Source organism: Pan paniscus, chromosome 14 (genome assembly GCF_029289425.2).
Source record: "Pan paniscus chromosome 14, NHGRI_mPanPan1-v2.0_pri, whole genome shotgun sequence".
Classification (NCBI taxonomy): Eukaryota; Metazoa; Chordata; class Mammalia; order Primates; family Hominidae; genus Pan; species Pan paniscus.
The window spans coordinates 51,221,218-51,238,433 of record NC_073263.2 but is presented as its reverse complement, the minus strand read 5'-3'; the positions used below and the strand labels follow the sequence as shown (position 1 = coordinate 51,238,433).

The 17,216-nt window shown below is 44.0% G+C and overlaps 1 protein-coding gene across 1 annotated transcript in view; it reads left to right on the top strand.

The window, feature by feature from the left end:
• Positions 1 to 3,574: 3,574 nt before the first annotated feature.
• Positions 3,575 to 17,216, top strand: part of KPNA3 (karyopherin subunit alpha 3) — a 96,901-nt gene continuing 83,259 nt past the window's right edge. The window contains exon 1 of the mRNA XM_003809814.6: positions 3,575 to 4,519. Within this exon, the coding sequence (XP_003809862.1) occupies positions 4,451 to 4,519 (69 nt within the window). The 5' untranslated portion in view covers positions 3,575 to 4,450. The remainder of the gene's footprint in view (positions 4,520 to 17,216) is intronic.

The following is a 17,216-nucleotide window of genomic DNA, read 5'->3' as shown; positions in this document are numbered from 1 at the left end:
CTCTTTGTTTCAGGTGTGCTTAAAGTGTGGTGAATTAGCCAAAAGGTGATCATGAGGGAAGAAAGGAGTTTATTCATTCACTCATTAATTCATTTGTTCATTCAGCAAACATGCATGATAGAACATGCTGATAGAACAAAACACCTGAGACCTGATAATTTATAAACAACAGAAACTTATTTCTTTTTTTCTTTTTTTTTTTTTTTTGAGACGAGTCTCTCTCACCCAGGCTGGAGTGCAGCGGTGCGATCTCGGCTCACTGCAAGCTCCGCCTCCCGGGTTCACACCATTCTCCTGCCTCAGCCTCCCGAGTAGCTGGGACTACAGGCACCCGCCACCACGCCTGGCTAATTTTTTTGTATTTTTAGTAGAGACGGGGTTTCACCACGTTGGCCAGGATGGTCTCGATCTCCTGACCTCGTGATCCACCTGCCTCGGCCTCCCAAAGCGCTGGGATTACAGGCATGAGCCACTGTGCCTGGCCTGGTCTTGAACTCTTGACCTCAGGTGATCCACCCGCCTCGGCCTCCTAAAGTGCTGAGATTACAAGCGTGAGCCACGGAGCCTAGCCCTAGACTGAGTTTAGAAATGATTTGACAGACAATGGCAGAGGAGAAGGGTATGCTGATTGGGAGCAGAGATGAAGTCAGGAAGATCTGGAGAAGTGAGTCAGATTGCTGTGGAGGGATTGGGGAGGCAGGTGGACTGCTTAGGAGGTGTTAAGGTAGTCTCGTGGGTGGCATGGGAAGAAGAGAGAGATGCCAGAAACACTGAGTGGTGAATTAACATGGTGACTAGGTGAGGGAGTTGAGGGAGAGAGACAAGAAGTAAAGACGGCTCTTAGCTTGGAGAGGTGTCCCTGGAAGAATGGTTATGCCAGTAACAGAGGGGTGAGTTTGCAGAAAGAAGCTGACTTAGGAGGCAAATCATGAAGTCCTTTTCCCATCTGTTATGCTTGTGTTGCCTACGGCATACTGCTACCTGACTGACTGCTGGCATGACTCCCCATGCCTTGGGAAGGTGGAGAGTGAGTCAGAGGATTTGATTGACCCCTGGGCTGAGGGCCCTTCCTTCCTGTCTCCCCCGAGACCCCCTAGTCCTTCATACACGTGCCCGATGAATACAATGCTTGGTATATGGTAGACACTCACAATATGTGTGGAAAATAAATCCATTTAAAAGAAGAGCTGTCCAGAGAAGTTTCAGGCCAAGGGTGATGATTAGAGTGAGGCAAAAGAGAAGGAGATAGTTTCTAACAATGAGAAGCACCAAATTTGAGTCCCTGGAGGTGGTCATTTCCCAGAGATTAAGGTCTCCAAGGTCTGGTGCAGGCTTGCACTTTTTACCACTTGAGTGGTAAAAAACTTGGTGAAGTTAAGTATGTAGAAAGACTGTGGTGTGAGGGTGCCACATTTGTGAATGCTGAAGTTACCAGGGGTACTGGCAAAGAATAAAAATGACTAAACTAGATCCAGGCAAAAGGCAGCCCTGCTTTGGACTGGGTGTGAAGAAAGGTGGCATAAGGTAACCTGAAAAGGGAATACCTACTAAATTATAATAGAGACTGAGCAACAGTCTGAAAATTTCTCTTCCATTTAGCCAAGGAGAATGGCAAACACACAAGTTCTGTTTCCTTAAAACCCAGAGTTGAGCTAATGTATTCTTTCTTTTTTCTTTTTTTTGAGACAGAGTCTCATTCTGTTACCCAGGCTGGAGTGCAGTGGCGCGATCTCAACTCACTGCAACCTCCGCCTCCCAGGTTCAAGCGATTCTCCTGCCTCAGCTTCCTGAGCACCTGTGACTACAGGCATGCACCACCATGCCCGGCTAATTTTTGTATTTTTGTAGAGAAAGGGTTTCACTATGTGGGCCATGGTTGGCCAGACTGGTCTCAAACTCCTGACCTCAGGTGATCCTCTCACCTCAGCCTCCCAAAGTGCTGGGATTACAGGCATGAGCCACCGTGCCCTGCCTAATGCATTCCTTCTAAATTCATAGCTGGTGTGTGTGTGTGTGTTTCCCTTCAAATGAGTGGTTAGACTAAGATCAGGTGTTGCAAACTGAGGACCTGATATTCTCAAGTGACTGAAATGCTTAAGTCCATTAACAAAATGTGAATTAACATTTAAAAATAAAGAGAAAAAGAATCTACCTTTTTGGTTTTCCTTGAAAAGTGGAATCTTCTGGCAACACTGGGCCACAGTCCAGTATGACCAGAGGATCTGAAGCCTGTGTTTATCAATAGGCCACACCCCACCACTCACAAGACGAATGCCCCTGGACATAGCTTGGCCACCAAAGGCTTCTGAATTCCTGACTTCTGGGCCTCAGGTTCTTTAAGGCCCTTTCGCTTTTTTTTTTTTTTTTTTCTGTATCTCCTCATATATTTATTCTTTTTCTGTGATCAGTGTCCTTTGCATGTTTTTGTTGGGTTGTTTGAATTTTTTATTTTTATTTTTTGGGGATGGAGTCTCACTCTGTCGCCTAGGCTGGAGTGCAGTGGCACGATCTCAGCTCACTGCAACCTCCGCCTCCCAGGTTCAAGCAATTCTCCTGCCTCAGGCTCCCAAGTAGCTGAGATTACAGGTATGCGCCATTATGCCCATCTAATTTTTGTATTTTTTTAGTAGAGGTGGGGTTTCACCATGTTGGCCAGACTGGTCTCGACCTCCTGACCTTGTGATCCACCCACCTCGGCCTCCCAAAGTGCTGGGATTACAGGCGTGAGCCACCGCGCCCAGCCAAGGCCCTTTCGCTTTAAAGATTGTCCTTTTTGATCTCTTCATGGTATAGTCCTACCAACTTTTGACCTCAGTTCAATTATAAGTACTACAACATTACATACCTGCTCATGTCTACCATAGATTCTGAAAATTAACATACAAGCAAATGAAGCCCACCTGCTCCAGAAAGTAGCTTTTTGTTGTTGTTGTTGTTGTTGTTGTTGTTGTTTTGTTTGAGACAGAGTCTCCCTCTGTCGCCAGGCTGGAGTGCAGTGGCGCCATCTCGGCTCGCTGCAACCTCCGCCTACCGGGTTCAAGCGATTCTCCTGCCTCAGCCTCCAGGCATGCGCCACCACGCCCAGCTAATTTTTGTATATTTAGTAAAGAAGGGGTTTCACCATGCGGGCCATGGTTGGCCAGACTGGTCTCGGTCTCTTGACCTTGTGATCTGCCCGCCTCGGCCTCCCAAAGTGCTGGGATTACAGGCGTGAGCCACCACACCCGGCCGAAAGCAGCTCTTTATCAGTGTAATCCATCCAAATTTCCCTCTTTCATTCTTTCGATGCCCCCAGAGGGAGTGGGAGTGCTACACAGGAGAGTCTGCGGACCAGGGCTGGGCTGCTGCCTGAAGGCTTTCTGTGTGGTGGTAGAACAAGAAGTGTTGGGGGCATGTAAATACAGGGACTGCCAGAGTGAAGGTTGCAGAACCGGGCTTGGAAGGATGATGAAGAAACTGGGCGACACTAAAGCACCAGTTCAACAAGTATTTATTGCGTATCTACGACGTGGTAGGCATTGTTTTGACACTAGAGATTCAGCAGTAATTCAACCAAAGTACCTGCTCTCATTGAGCTGAATTTCCGCGCGGGCACCTAGGTAACGCATATAAACACTCGTATCACATACATACACATGTACATGTCAGGTAGAAATAAATGCTATTTATAAAACTGAAGCAGAGCATGGGAAGAGCGAATGAAGGTGGCTGCTATTTGAGAAGACCCCCAAAAAAGCGAGACTGCAAAGCACTCGCGGTTGTTCCTTTTCTGATCTTCTAGCTACAGGCAGCGAGGTGCGCTCCCAGGAAGGCCCGCCCTCTTCCTCCTGATAGGGCGCAAGGTGCCAGGGACGCTCCCCCGCTCTTCCCCGCCCAGAGGCGGCCTTGTGGGGGCGGAGCTTTGTGCCCAGCAATATGAGCGCGGCGCGCAAAGAGCCGCGCGCGGAAGGGTCCCGGCATTCTCCTCGTTCTCACTAGGCGTGGAGAATTACTCCAGGCGGATCGTGGCATGATGGGAACTGTAGTTGACGGCCGCCGCCCCGCGCCTGAGGAGCAGTAAAAGCCGCCAGGTCCGGCTCCGTTTCTGGCACAAAACTTGCAGCACCGAGGGGTTGTGGAGAGCCCTTGCAGGGGAAGAGGGCAGGGTCATCCCGAGAACCAACGGGCACGTACAGCCCGGCGAACGCCCAAGCCGGTCACCGCCCCCGGTCACGTGTCGCCAGCCTCCGCGGCCGCGCGCCGCTCTCAGCACCGTTCCCGCCCCACCCGGCCCGGCAGTCGGCCCGCGCCTCCCCCGGCGCTACTGCCACCTCGCGCTCGGAGGCGTCACAGAACGTGCTCTTATCTCCCCCTCCCCCCTCCCGCTCTCCCCCTCTTCCCCCACCCGCGCCAAGACTCGCCGCCGCCGCCGCAGCCGCAGGAGTAGCCGCCGCCGGAGCCGCGCGCAGCCATGGCCGAGAACCCCAGCTTGGAGAACCACCGCATCAAGAGCTTCAAGAACAAGGGCCGCGATGTGGAAGTGAGTGTGCTTCCGCGGTCTGGGCCCGCCTGGCCGCGCCGGCCCGGCGACGCGGGGAGGGGCGGGGGGCCGGCGCCGGGCTGGTTCTCGCCGGCTTGTGGTCGGCCGGAGTTGGCCGCCGCCTCCCGTCACCGCGGCCCCGGGCTGGGCGGAGCGGGCGGCGAGACGCCCCCAGCTGCAGTCACCCCCCGGAGCTGCCGGCGCGGCGACCGGGAAATGCCGGCGTTTTCGGCCCCGTCACGCGGGCGCGGCCTGGTGTCGGCGAGGAGGGGATGTGGAGCTGAGGCGGGGTCCGCGGGCCAGGGCCGCCCAGATGAACGGGGATGCTGCCGCCCGGGCCCTCCGACCGCACAGCCGAGGGGGCGGCCGCTGCTTGCGCCCGCCACCGGTGCAACCTTCCGCCCGGTGCAGCCCCCTCTGCGCCTCCCGCGCGGCTCACATGGAGCCTCGGCTCTGCCGGTCCGGGCTCCTACCTTCTGCGAGCCGGGCCCAGGCGGGCGGTGGCGGCCCGCAGAGGGGGGTGGGGACCAGCCGGGTAACTGACTTGTTTGAGGGTGATCGATGGGGGAGGGTAGGATGCGCCAGGACCATTTTCTTATATTCCAGTGCTCGTCTTTGGACTAGTCGTGCCGAGCTGTTCCAGCTCATACTCCTGCAACTGCTGGCATTTGGAGCGAGCTGAAGGTGGACAATAGTTTGCCATCTATTGTGTTCAGGCTTCGGAAAAGAGGTTGCTCCGACCTCCGCTCATAGGACTTGTTTTCTTAGCCTTTCTTGGAGTGGGGTGTGCATAGGGTGATAATTTCTTTGACACGTTTTACTAAAATAAATTGGATACACAGGTTCATAATGCTCTTACATACCTCTTGCTCCAAGCCAGTAGAATTTCCAAGTGGTTGCAAAACTAAACATTCATCGCGGTCACTCAGTTAGTTGCTACTCAGCATGTTGCCATTGTCTCATTAAGGTGACATTAGCAGGTACTATTTGCAAACTCGGCTTATTGAGGCAGCGCTAGAGGTCTCTCTGCAGCTACTGAAAACAGTAAGTATAATGCACAAACTTCACTGGGACCGTGACCTTTGGATTTGTTAGGGGGAAAATGGTTTTAAGGCCACAGCCTTCTTTGCTAATACTAGGCGACATGATTTGCAGTTTTGTAATTTTTGATAAGCTAGTGTGATTAAGAGGTGTGTTTTATCCTGTCTTAAGGAAGGTTGTGGGGTAAATATACCATTCAGTGTTCTATTTTGTAGAGAAACAGACAAACTCAGGCCGTTTTTCAGAGCTACAAAATTAAATACTGGTAGGAAAGAACCTAGGGAGATATCCGTGGAATTCCCATTTAAATGAGTCAAATAAAGATCATATATTCTTTCCTGGTCATGGTTAAATACCCTTTGTAAGAAATACATCTAAGCGAAAGTAAAACTTGGGAATAGGAACAAGAAATTTTGGAACTGCCTCCTGTTATTGGTCCACTTGATGACAAGTGTTAATTTTGAACTTTTCCCATTAGGAATTTTTCTTGAAGCCTATCCTGTTGCAAATAAAAATTTATTGAAAAATACTCATTGTTTGTACAGAAAAACCAGTAACATTCTTCTCTCGGATATTGATACAGGTTTTTGTTTCATTGTTTACCTCTATTATTGTGTTCTGGTAGCTCAGTGATACTTAGTAAGGACTCCTGCACATAATAGGTACACAACAAATATTTGCTGATGATAAGAATGTAACCCGTGACTTTTAGATGCATGAAAAAGAGCATGGTTGCTAAGCCATTCAGCCTGGTATTGGTCACAATATTACATTTCTTGGGATTCTATAGTGTAACTAAAACGTGAAATAGACATTCAAATGGTAGTTCTAATGTGGCAGACACTGTTACGAGCTTCATGATACCTTATTTAATCTGTGTAACAAGTGTATGAAGTGTGGCATTATCCCCACTTTACATGAGTAAAGTATTTTTTGAGACGGAGTCTTGCTCCTTTACCCAGTTTGGAGTGCTCAGGCACTCATAGCTCAGCTGCAAGCTCAAACTTCTAGGCTCAAGGAATCTTCCCACCATGGCCTCCCAAGTAGCTGGGACTACAGGCGGACACCACCACACCTGGCTAATTTTTTAATCTTTTTTAGAGACGGGGTCTCGCTTTGTTGCCCAAGCTTGTCTTGAACTCCAGGGCTCCAGTGATTCTCCCGCCTCGGCCTTCCGAAGTGTTGGAACTACAGATGCTAGTCGTCACACCCAGCTGGAACTTTAGATAAAAAACCCCAGTGTGCTTATGTAGCCTGTGCATGTCACTCAGCGGATATGGGTATTATTTATTCACTAATTGTCTATTGGGTATCTATCAATGTTAGGTCTTGGGGATAAGGAATAAGATGCAGTCTGTACTTCAGGGAGTTTACAGTCCAGTGGGGGTGATAATTACAATGCAGAACAACAGTTGTTACAGTGTAGTATTCCGAAAATGCATGCCAAAAAAACTACTTGGAGGTGAGCAGAAAGGGAAGATACTCTGGTTGATTTCTAATGGATGAATGGGAGTGAGCTGATTGTGAAGGATGAAAGAAAGGTGGCCAGGCAAAGGGCGGGAGAAGGCTGGTGGAAGAAAGGGGCATTCCAGACTAGAGGGAGCAGTAATTGAAGAGTCCTGAGAGAAATGTAGGAGAGAGAGAGACTAAAGGGTAAACTGGGGTCAAATCTGATGAAGGGCTTTTATTGGGGATTTAGGCATATCTAAGAGTAGGTAACCATGCTTAGTCTTGTCCATTAGAAACATAGTACAACTTAGCTCTGTAACTGAGTAGTTGTGGTTATCAGGCTGTTCCAAAACAGTGAGATGCACTTTGATAAGCTATGATGCCTATTTTTTCACATATAGGATAGACAAAAGCTAAAACATGTTATAAATTATAGAAGCAGCTGATACACAAGATGTTAGGTGCAAGAATAAGATCCATACCTGTTAAAGAAAATAAAAGGATAGAGTTATGCCAGGGGATTTGAGTAGAGAGAGGGTTGAGGAAGAAAATTTCTTTGTCATTCAATCGAGAGAGACTTTAAGAGATCTTTGGAGAGGAAAAAAAAAATGAGGTTAGTGAATCTTATAGGAAATATGTACCAAACTTAAAAGGGGCATGTTAACTGGTGAATAAATATCCAGGTAAAAAAGAAGAGTGATTATATTAAAGAGAGGAGACTTCCAGGTGGCCTGTGTTGATGCAAGAATATCTTGTGGCAAAGAGTTGCTTGGAAGCTTTTTCTTGATAGGGAGATGTGAAGGAATTTATTCCAGAGCAAAGAGGAGATGTAACATGATTAGAGCAATGGAAAGGGTGACAGGGCAGTAATACCTAGAATTCATTTTGGAGAAATAGTGCTGTTGTCTGATCTGCAAAGAAGAGTTTTCCAAAAAATTGAGACTGGGAATGGCTACAACCTGGAATGAGGATTTGATGATGCTGTTCTTCCTCCCTCTTCCTCCTCCTTCACATTCTCTTTGTAAAGATCACTGAAGAGAAAGGGAGTAAAGGTTATTCTGAGGTTTATAAATGGAGGAAGGGAGGGAGTAATTATCATCACTGATAGAAATTTGGAGCTTGGGTAGGGGATGCATTTTGTAGCAAAAACTAAGAAGTACATATTGAAAGGGAAACATTTCCTTTTATTTGTTCTGGAATGTGCTTTTTTAAAAAAAAAAAAAAAAAAAAAACAGGGTCTGGCTCTGTCGCCAAGGGTGGAGTGCAGTGGCCCAATCTCGGCTCACTATAACCTTCGCCTCCTCCCAGGCTCAAGCCGTCCTTCCATCTCAGCCTCTTGAGTAGCTGGGACTACAGGCGCATGCCACCACACCTGGCTAATTTTCGTGTTTTTTGTAGAGACGGGGTTTTGCCATGTTGCCCAGGCTGGTTTCAAACTGCTAGCTCAAGTTATCCTCCTGCCTTGGCCTCTAAAAGTGTTGGGATTAGGGGCATGAGTCACCATGCCCGGTCCTGGAATGTGCATTTTAATACTAGACCTTTTCATGTAAGGCATTGATTCTTAAAAACTTTTTTCCTGTTTTCAAAGATAACTTATAGAAAAGTGTGCAAAACAGAAATGTTCTGATTAATGAATAATTACAAAACAAATGCTCAGGTAACTGCAATCCAGGTCAACTTCTCATTTTCTTGCTGCTGTATACCTCAAGAGTGTGACATTTTCATTAGTAACAGTAATTAATAATTATTTTAAAAACCTTAACCTTTACTGTTTACAGTATATCAGTGCTAAGTACTTTATATAGATTATCTATTTAATCTTCACAACAGTCTTATATCAAGTAAGTACTATTATTATCCCCATTTACTGCTGAGGCAACTTGAGGCCTACAACCCTTAAGTAAGTGGCCTTAAGTCTTCCATTGAGTGTTAAGTGGCAAAGCCTGGGCTTACAATATATCAAAGCTTTATGCTAAGCGGCTGGGCGCAATGGCTCACGCCTGTAATCCCAGCACTTTGGGAGGCCGAGGCAGGTGGATCACCCGAGGTCAGGAGTTCGAGACCAGCCTGGCCAACATGGTGAAACCCTGTCTCTACTAAAAATACAAAAATTAGCCGGTCCTGGTGGCTCATGACTGTAATCCCAGCTACAAGGGAGGCTGAGGCGAGAGAATCACTTGAACTGGGGAGGCAGAGGTTACAGTGAGCTGTGGTCATGCCACTGCACTCAAGTCTGGGCGACAGAGTGAAACTCTGTCTCAAAAACAAACAAAGCTTGATGCTAAAGCTAGAACTCTTGCTTACTGTGCTGTACTCCACCGAAGGGAGTCTAAGACTTGACATGTACAAACCACGCCTGAAAGTTAGTGAATGGGGAAAATCTTGAAGAAATATTGACTATATCACAGAAATTGCTATTTCTATACTTTAAAACCTTGCAAATTTTTGATGAACTTTACTATTAGATTTATTTGCCTTTTTATCTTTTTACTCTTGCAAAGTTTCCTTCTTATCAGCAAGGAGCCAGTTGGTTGGTTTTACCAAAAAATGATAATCCGTATCTTTGGGCTTAACACTTAAGCTTTATGCTTTAGTTTCTGATACCAGGGCTAATATGTTTTCTCACCTGCAAAATTCAGTTAGCTCTACCAGACTTGCTTCTGTCTCTGGAACCTCCAATGCTAAGTGGCACTATCTGATTGTCCAAGTTTAAGATTCTATCCTTGACTCCCTTCTCTTCCCCTCCTTCACCCTTCTTTGTATTAGTTATCTGAAGAACCCTCATGTTTGTACCTGTTACCAACCTTACTTCCTCTGCCCCTAGTTTAGACCCTTATCTTTGTTGCCTGAACAAGTATAATAGTGTACCTAGCTCTTCTGCGTTCAGTATCTTCTCTCCCCAGTGTATCTTGTGGATTGATCTTTCTCATATCTTTCTGTGTTACTTTCCTGTTTATGATCCTTCCCATTGACTTCAGGATAAAAGTCCTTAGCATGCCACACATAGTTGTAAGACCTTACCTTTTTTACCTCACCTTGCACTTTTCCTTATATCTCCTTTGTGCCAGCTGTGATAAAGTACTGGAGATGCTTGAGTAACCAGTAGTTTCTTCTTCATGCCTTTGTATATGCTGTTCTGTGTGCCTTCTTTTGACTATCTGTTGAGTTGGGGTTCACTCTGGCAACCTATCTCTTCAGTGAGACTCCTTCATATATCTCTGGAACACCAAGATTACAATTCTGCCACACCATGTCATTCTAGTTAAAAACCAAAAACAAAAAAAAACTTTAAAAGTTCTCCATGAGCCTTTCCTGACTTACAGCATACTTGGTACTATCAGTCCCTATTCTTTTCCTCCTCTCTAGTGTTTTCCTAGGTGAATTTTCCTTCACCTATTTGGGATAAATTGCTGTGATGTACAACAAATTCTGTGTTTGTATAGCTATTAAAGTATTTGGGCTCTGTTGAGAAGCTCAGTGAGAATAGATACCTTGGATGTAACTTGAAACATGAAACTTAATGAGAAGAGAGACTAGATGATATACCTGAAAAAAGTCTACATTTGGGAATGAAAGGTTCAGTATTATTCTAAGACATTAATTTTCTTTTGGTGTTGACTCCATGGCATTGATACTGTTGCCTAGCCCTCCTTGAACAGCCTGTTCTCCTATAATGTATTTCTGTAACATGCACTCGCTCATACTTGAATGTTTAATAAAAAAATGTTAAGGCAAAGTTCATATTGGTTCATATGTGATTTTTAGTATCACATTAATGTTTAGCACTCTTAAATAACAACAGTTGAACATAAAGTACAGAAACAGTTGAACGGATCAAGCCCAGGAGTATGTATATTGGCCATGCACCCATGTTCTGCCTCTTGGCTCTGTTTAACCATATGCAGTGTCTGAAGGTGCTTAACGACCATCCATCCTGTGCATTTCCCTCTTCTTCCTAAGTCTGGAGAGTGTAAAGTGTTTCAGGAATCTATATGCCATATAGCAAACAAACTTTTTTTTTTCATGAATTCACTAATGGGGCATATACTGCTTCCTGGTTCTCTTGGGGTACTCTTTTTCAGTCAGCTTTGGTAAGTCTTCTTCCTACCCTTTGAATGTAGTAGCCATGGCTTGGGATTCTGTCTACGATTCTTTTATCTGTAGACTGTTTTTCTTGCTCATATCAGCAACTCCCTTGGCTTTAATCATCATTTCAATGTGCGGGGACTTAAATTTGTTAAAATCATCTGCTGGAAATTATTCACATGAGCATCTTTTTAGCTTCTCAAGCTCAAAGTGTTTAAAGCCATGTTCTGCCTTTGTTTTTTCTTTTTTCTGTTTATGGCATCATCACCCTCAATGTGACCTGAATTTGAAACTTGAGAGGCTTCTTGGACTTCTTTCTCCTCTTCCACATTCAGTCAGATGCCAGTTATGTAGCTTGAATCTCTGTGCTGTCTCTGGATTTTGGCCCTGCCTCTATATTCTGCTGCCTCCAGCCTACTTTAGGCCTTATTACCTGTCACCTTCCTGTTTAAAAACTATCTCCAAAGTGGTTTTCTTCCTGTAGTTTATGAGATTTTTCAGTGAGCCTGATGCCTGATTATTTCTCCAGATTCAGCCTTCCTCCCCCACCCCCTTAAGCCCTAGCAACACTGAACTTCTTATATGCTTATACATAATCTGGAATCCCGCCTGCCCCTCCTCGCCAGTGCTATTTCTATTCTCAGGGCCATCTTGCTGACTGGAATATCCTTCTCTGCCTCCTGTTGCCTGGCTAATTCCTACCACTTTTAAATACTCAACTCTGGGTAGGTACCATTTTTTGCTCCTGGAAGAAGTCTGAGTGTATCTTTCTCGTTGCAATTATGATAATGTATTTTAATTAGATTTTATTTTTCCTACTAGATTGTGAGCTTTTTGAGGGCACAGACTATGTATCTTCATTGCCTACCACTTAGTACAGTGGCTAGAACCAAGCAAGCACTAAAATATTCCTTGAATAAATACATCATAGGCACCACAGACACAATAATTTTTCTCATGTGTATTTTTGAACTGAAACGTTTACTCTTTTAGTGCCTTTTCCTACTGCTTCTCAAATCAACTCCAAGCTTTTTATTATGACAGGTAAAGTTCTGGGAGATTAAGGTATATACATAGTGAATGAATTAGTGATTAAGGCTAATTTGTATGGCTAAGTAACATTCTATTATATGTATATACCACATTTTGTTTACCCATTCATCTATAGATGAATACTTGGATTGTTTCCAACTTTAGTCTGTTGTCTCCCAACCATTTAAAAATGCCACTAATTTGTTCGGGTCAGTTTTCTTATATTAAATTGCACTATATGAAATTGCTTTTTTCCAGGTTTGTAACAACAGCCAAGTATTGGCAATTTCATATTTAGCCTAATAGACTGTCCTAATTACTGGGTTTGTCTGTTTCCTTCTGGTGGTGCTTAACTGGTTCCTCTTATTTGTTTTTTTACCACCCTTCAGATTTTTTGTAATCTGGAAGCTTTTTAAAAAAAAAATTTTAAACATTATTTTTGAGACAGAATCTTGCTGTTACCTGGGCTGGAGTGCAGTGACACGATCATGGCTCAAGCGATCCTCCTGCCTCAGCGTCTTGAGTAGCTAGGACTACAGGTGCACACTACCATGTCCAGCTTATTTACTTTTTGTAGCGATGGGGTCTTGCTGTGTTGCCCAGGCTGGTCTTGAACTCCTGTCCTCAAGCAGTCCTCCCTCCTCAATCTCCCAAAATGCTGGGATTATAGCCATGAGCCACTGAGCCCAGTCTAAACTGGAAGTTTGATTTAAAGTCTTGATTAGCTTCAAGTTAAGCTTCTATTTATTTATTTAAACTTCAGTTGGTGGTAGTGTGTACTTTAGAATACATCTCAGTAATGATAATAAGATTGGTCGTAGGGTTCAGGTGATAAAGAACAAATAGTTTAATGCCATCAATGTGAAAGTTACTTAACAGTTTGTGAAGTGAATTTCAGTTATTTGGGGGAAATGGGACATGAAATGGATGACATTTCAAGAAGTGGAAAAAAAAGTAACTTCTTGGTATCCAGTAAAGGAGTTACAAAGTGTATATCTAGAACTTCTAACTTCAGAGTCAGTAGGATTTTCTTTCTATGACTGACCCCACTCCTCAGTTGACCTTTTGTTTAGTTAGCATACGGTTTGGCTGTACAGCTGGCCCTTTGTAACCTGTGGATTCGTAGGGCTGACTGTACTGTGCCATTTTATAGAAGAGATTTGAGCATCTGCAGATTTTAGTATCTTCGGGGGAGGGAGCATCTGGAGCCAACCCCCCCGAGGATACAGAGGGAGGACTGTATTCTCATTTTCAAGTGGAGGTGAAGGAATATTAAAAGTATAAGGAGGATGTAGCTATCCTTTCTTGCAGTTTTGCTGTTAAGAAAAATTTTCTTACAGCATAGCCAACATCAGCAGTTAAAATATGGTAAAATAAATCATGACTATATTTACTTGGAATTAATCATTCTTGGTTTTCTGGGTTAGGGAGGTTGTATACATACTAGATTTTACTTTATTTTGACACTTGCCTTAAATAGAATATAATTTAGTTGTTTTCTTGGTTCTTGAGAATCACCATTATGCATATGGATATTGGGTTTTGCTTTTACATAAGTGATGCCTTCAGGTTGTTAAATTAACAGAATTTTCTTCTTGATTTTTACACTTGTGGAGTTTTTGCTCTTCTTAATTTTTTTGGCTTGTCCTTCCCTTGCTTTTAGTCTATCAGCTTTCTTTTGATACTGTCAGCATATTTACTTGTGGTAGCCCCTATGTTTCTTTTTATTTGATGCTTTACATATTCTAGTGACTTGGGGAACAGATTTATTAAACATTTATTTAGCTTTTTTCTTTCTTTGAGACAGGGTCTTGCTCTGTCACCCAGGCTGGAGTACAGTGGCACAATCACGGCTCACTGCATCCTTAACTTCCCAGGCTCGAGTGATCCTCTCAAGTAGCTGGACAGGTGCACGCCACCACGCCCAGCTAATTTTTTTATTTTTTGTAGAGACAGGGTTTCGCCGTGTTGCCCAAGCTGGTCTCAAACTCTTAGGCTCAAGTGATTCACCTACCTCAGCCTCTCAAAGTGCTGGGATTACAGGCATGAGCCACCGCGCGCAGCCTATTTAGTATTTTCTACATGCTATGTAGACATCATTAGGTGCCAAAGATTATAAATATGAAAATATTCCCTGATCTAAGGAAGTTCAGTTTAGTGGGAGAGACTGATACTTAAGCATATGGCTAGTGTACAGTGTGATAAGTTCTATGATACAGGTAGATAATTTGTAAAGTACTATAAGAGTATAGAAAAAGTGTGATTGTACCTGGGGAAATTAGTAAGGTTACACAGAAGGTCATACTTGAGCTAGGTCTTGAAGGATGAGTTTGCCAACTCAGAAAGAAAAATAGCATGAATAACAGTGACTGTGTCATGGAGTCTAAAGGCTTGGCGTGTTTAAGCTGCAGCTGATATGAGGGGCATTGTATCCATTCCCCCTGCTTTTGGAAACAACCTTCTGATTTGGCCTTTGGAAGCTACTTTTCTGCCGTTGGCTATCTTATGGTGGGATTTTTAATGTAGGTGCTCCTGCCTCTGATTAATTAATGTGCCTCACATTTTTCTGGCTAACACAAATTAGGCTAATTTGTCCCTGGCATTTAAATCTTGAGTGAGCTGATACTGAGACCTAATTGATTCATCTTGACAGAAGTACTGTGAAGGTAACCATCCATTAATTCCTGCCGGCTAGATATGTGGGAGTTGCTTTCGTAGGCTTGATTCTTCAGCTTTGTCTTGGTTTTGTGAATTACTCTATATATTCTACCAATAAATTCACTCTTCTCTTTATTTCTTCTTAAATTTACCCAAGTCAGTTGCTGTTGTTTGCAACATAACTCTAAGGTGATCAACTGTCTTGGTTTGCCTGGAACTGAGGTAGTTCCCAGTATACAGGACTTTCAGTGTTCAAACAGAGAAAGTCCTGGACAAACCTTAACAAGTTGATTGCTCTAATTGAAACAGTTTGGGCATAAAGATAATGAGTTCTCGGGATCCAAATGTTGTTCAGATGAAAATATTCAGTATGCAGCTGAAAACAGTGCAGAACTAGCTTGCTTCAGTTATGTCACTCAGCAGCTATTCGAATTCTTTACTGAGTGTGAGGGATAAAACAATGAAAATAATGATAACCAGTAATTGTTGAGCACTTAACTATGTGTAAGGCACTGTGTTTATAAGAATAACCTTAAATAATCCTCACAAAGTTTACATTATACAAAGGAAGAAAATGAGTTCTTCATTTCTTCATTTTCTTCTTAATTTGTTAAGAACATACAGTTAGGAAGGGGCAGAACTGGCACTGAGTCCCAGATTTCCAACTTTAAAACTCCATGCCCTTAATAGCCATTTTCCTACTCTACCTCAGGGTTCCTGCTCAAGGAATGTATAGACTAGTAGGCAGATTATGTGAAAACAAGTAAATATTTCCTGTAATGGAAGTGTGTACCTAGTGGAGCAGGCACATGGGGAAAGAATCACCTGAGTTGGCCTGGGTAAGTCACTGAAGGCTTCATGGAGGTGATTGTGCCTGAGCTGAAAGTAGAAAAATGTGTAGGTATTTATGGTAAATCTTGGGCAAGCCTGGAAGTAAGAGATAGTGTGATACATTCTGGGGAACTAAAGTAACTCAGTATTTCTGGCTGGGCGCGGTGGCCTTACACCTGTAATCCCAGCACTTTGGGAGGTTGAGGCAGGTGGATCACCTGAGGTCAGGAGTTTGAGACTAGCCTGGCCAACATGGTGAAACGCTGTCTCTACTAAAAATACAATAATTAGCCGGGTGTGGTGGCGTGCACCTGTAGTCCCAGCTGCTTCAGAGGCTGAGGCAGGAGAATCGCTTGAACCTGGGAGGCAGAGGTTGCAGTGAGCCGAGATTGCACCACTGCACTCCAGTCTGGGCAATAGAGTGAGACTCCATCTTAAAAAAAAAATATATATATATATATATTTTTTTTTTCAATATTCAGGTGTGGAGTAATTTGAAATTTGGGTAGGACAGACAAGAGCCAGATTGTGAAAAACCTTTTCTCTGGGGAACATTTTAAACAGTGAAATAGATTTGTGCATTTAGAAGCATTGCTTTGGTTATACCATAGGGGATGGATTGGTGAAGATGAGAAGAGAGTTTGGGAGTAACAGAAAACCCTCAAGGTCTCAGATGGGGAGTTTGGGAGTAACAGAAAACCCTCAAGGTCTCAGATGGGTGGCCTGACTATAGTGTTGGCACTGAGATTGAAAAGCAGAAAAAGTTATTAGGACTAATCTTTTGGCATATTTTACCTTATAGAATAGAGGTTGGCAAGTTTTTTGTAAAGAGCCATAATATTTTTTAAAAGCCTAAATATTAGGGCTTTGAGGGCCATTCTGCTTGTATTGCAGCTATTCACCTGTGTCTTGAGCGCAAAAGCAGCCATAGACTGTAGGCAAACAAATGAGTGTGGTTGTATTCTAATAAAGCTTTATTTATGAAATCAGTTGGGGGTCTAGATTTTGCTCACAGGCCCTTCTAGGCTAGCGTGTCCAGTGGTGAAGATTAATAGCTCAAGCAATGGCTAGAGTAAGATGATAATATAGGTGAGGGATTGTAGGGATAAGAAGGAAAGAGGAGCAGGGGAGGAAAGAACCCTGAGGAACCAAATCATATTAGGAGACGAGGTGAAAATGGTACTGAGGGAGTCTGTAGGAAGCTTAGCAGGAAAATGGTGTATAAGAACTTAGGGAGGAGAGTTTCCTGAAGGAGGGGCAGTAATTGCAGTATCAAATGCTACAGAGAGGAGAGGCATGATGAGACCTTACAATAAGCCATTCATTGTATTTGCTCTTTGGGGGCCAGTGAGAAGGGAAAACTGAGGGTGGTGGAGGCTGGAAGCTAGATCATGATGAGCTAAGGAGTGAGTTGGAGTTGAGCTATTTAGACTAGTTAGAACTTTGATTTAAATATTTGGTAGTCATGGGAAGGAGGAATCACAGGTTAGCTTGAGGAAGACGTAGGGTGGAAAGAAGGCTGTTCGTTGTTTTTTATTTGTTAAGAAGGGTGGTGTTGACTGTAGGCTAAACTGAAGAAGCCAGAGCAAAAGAGACCTGA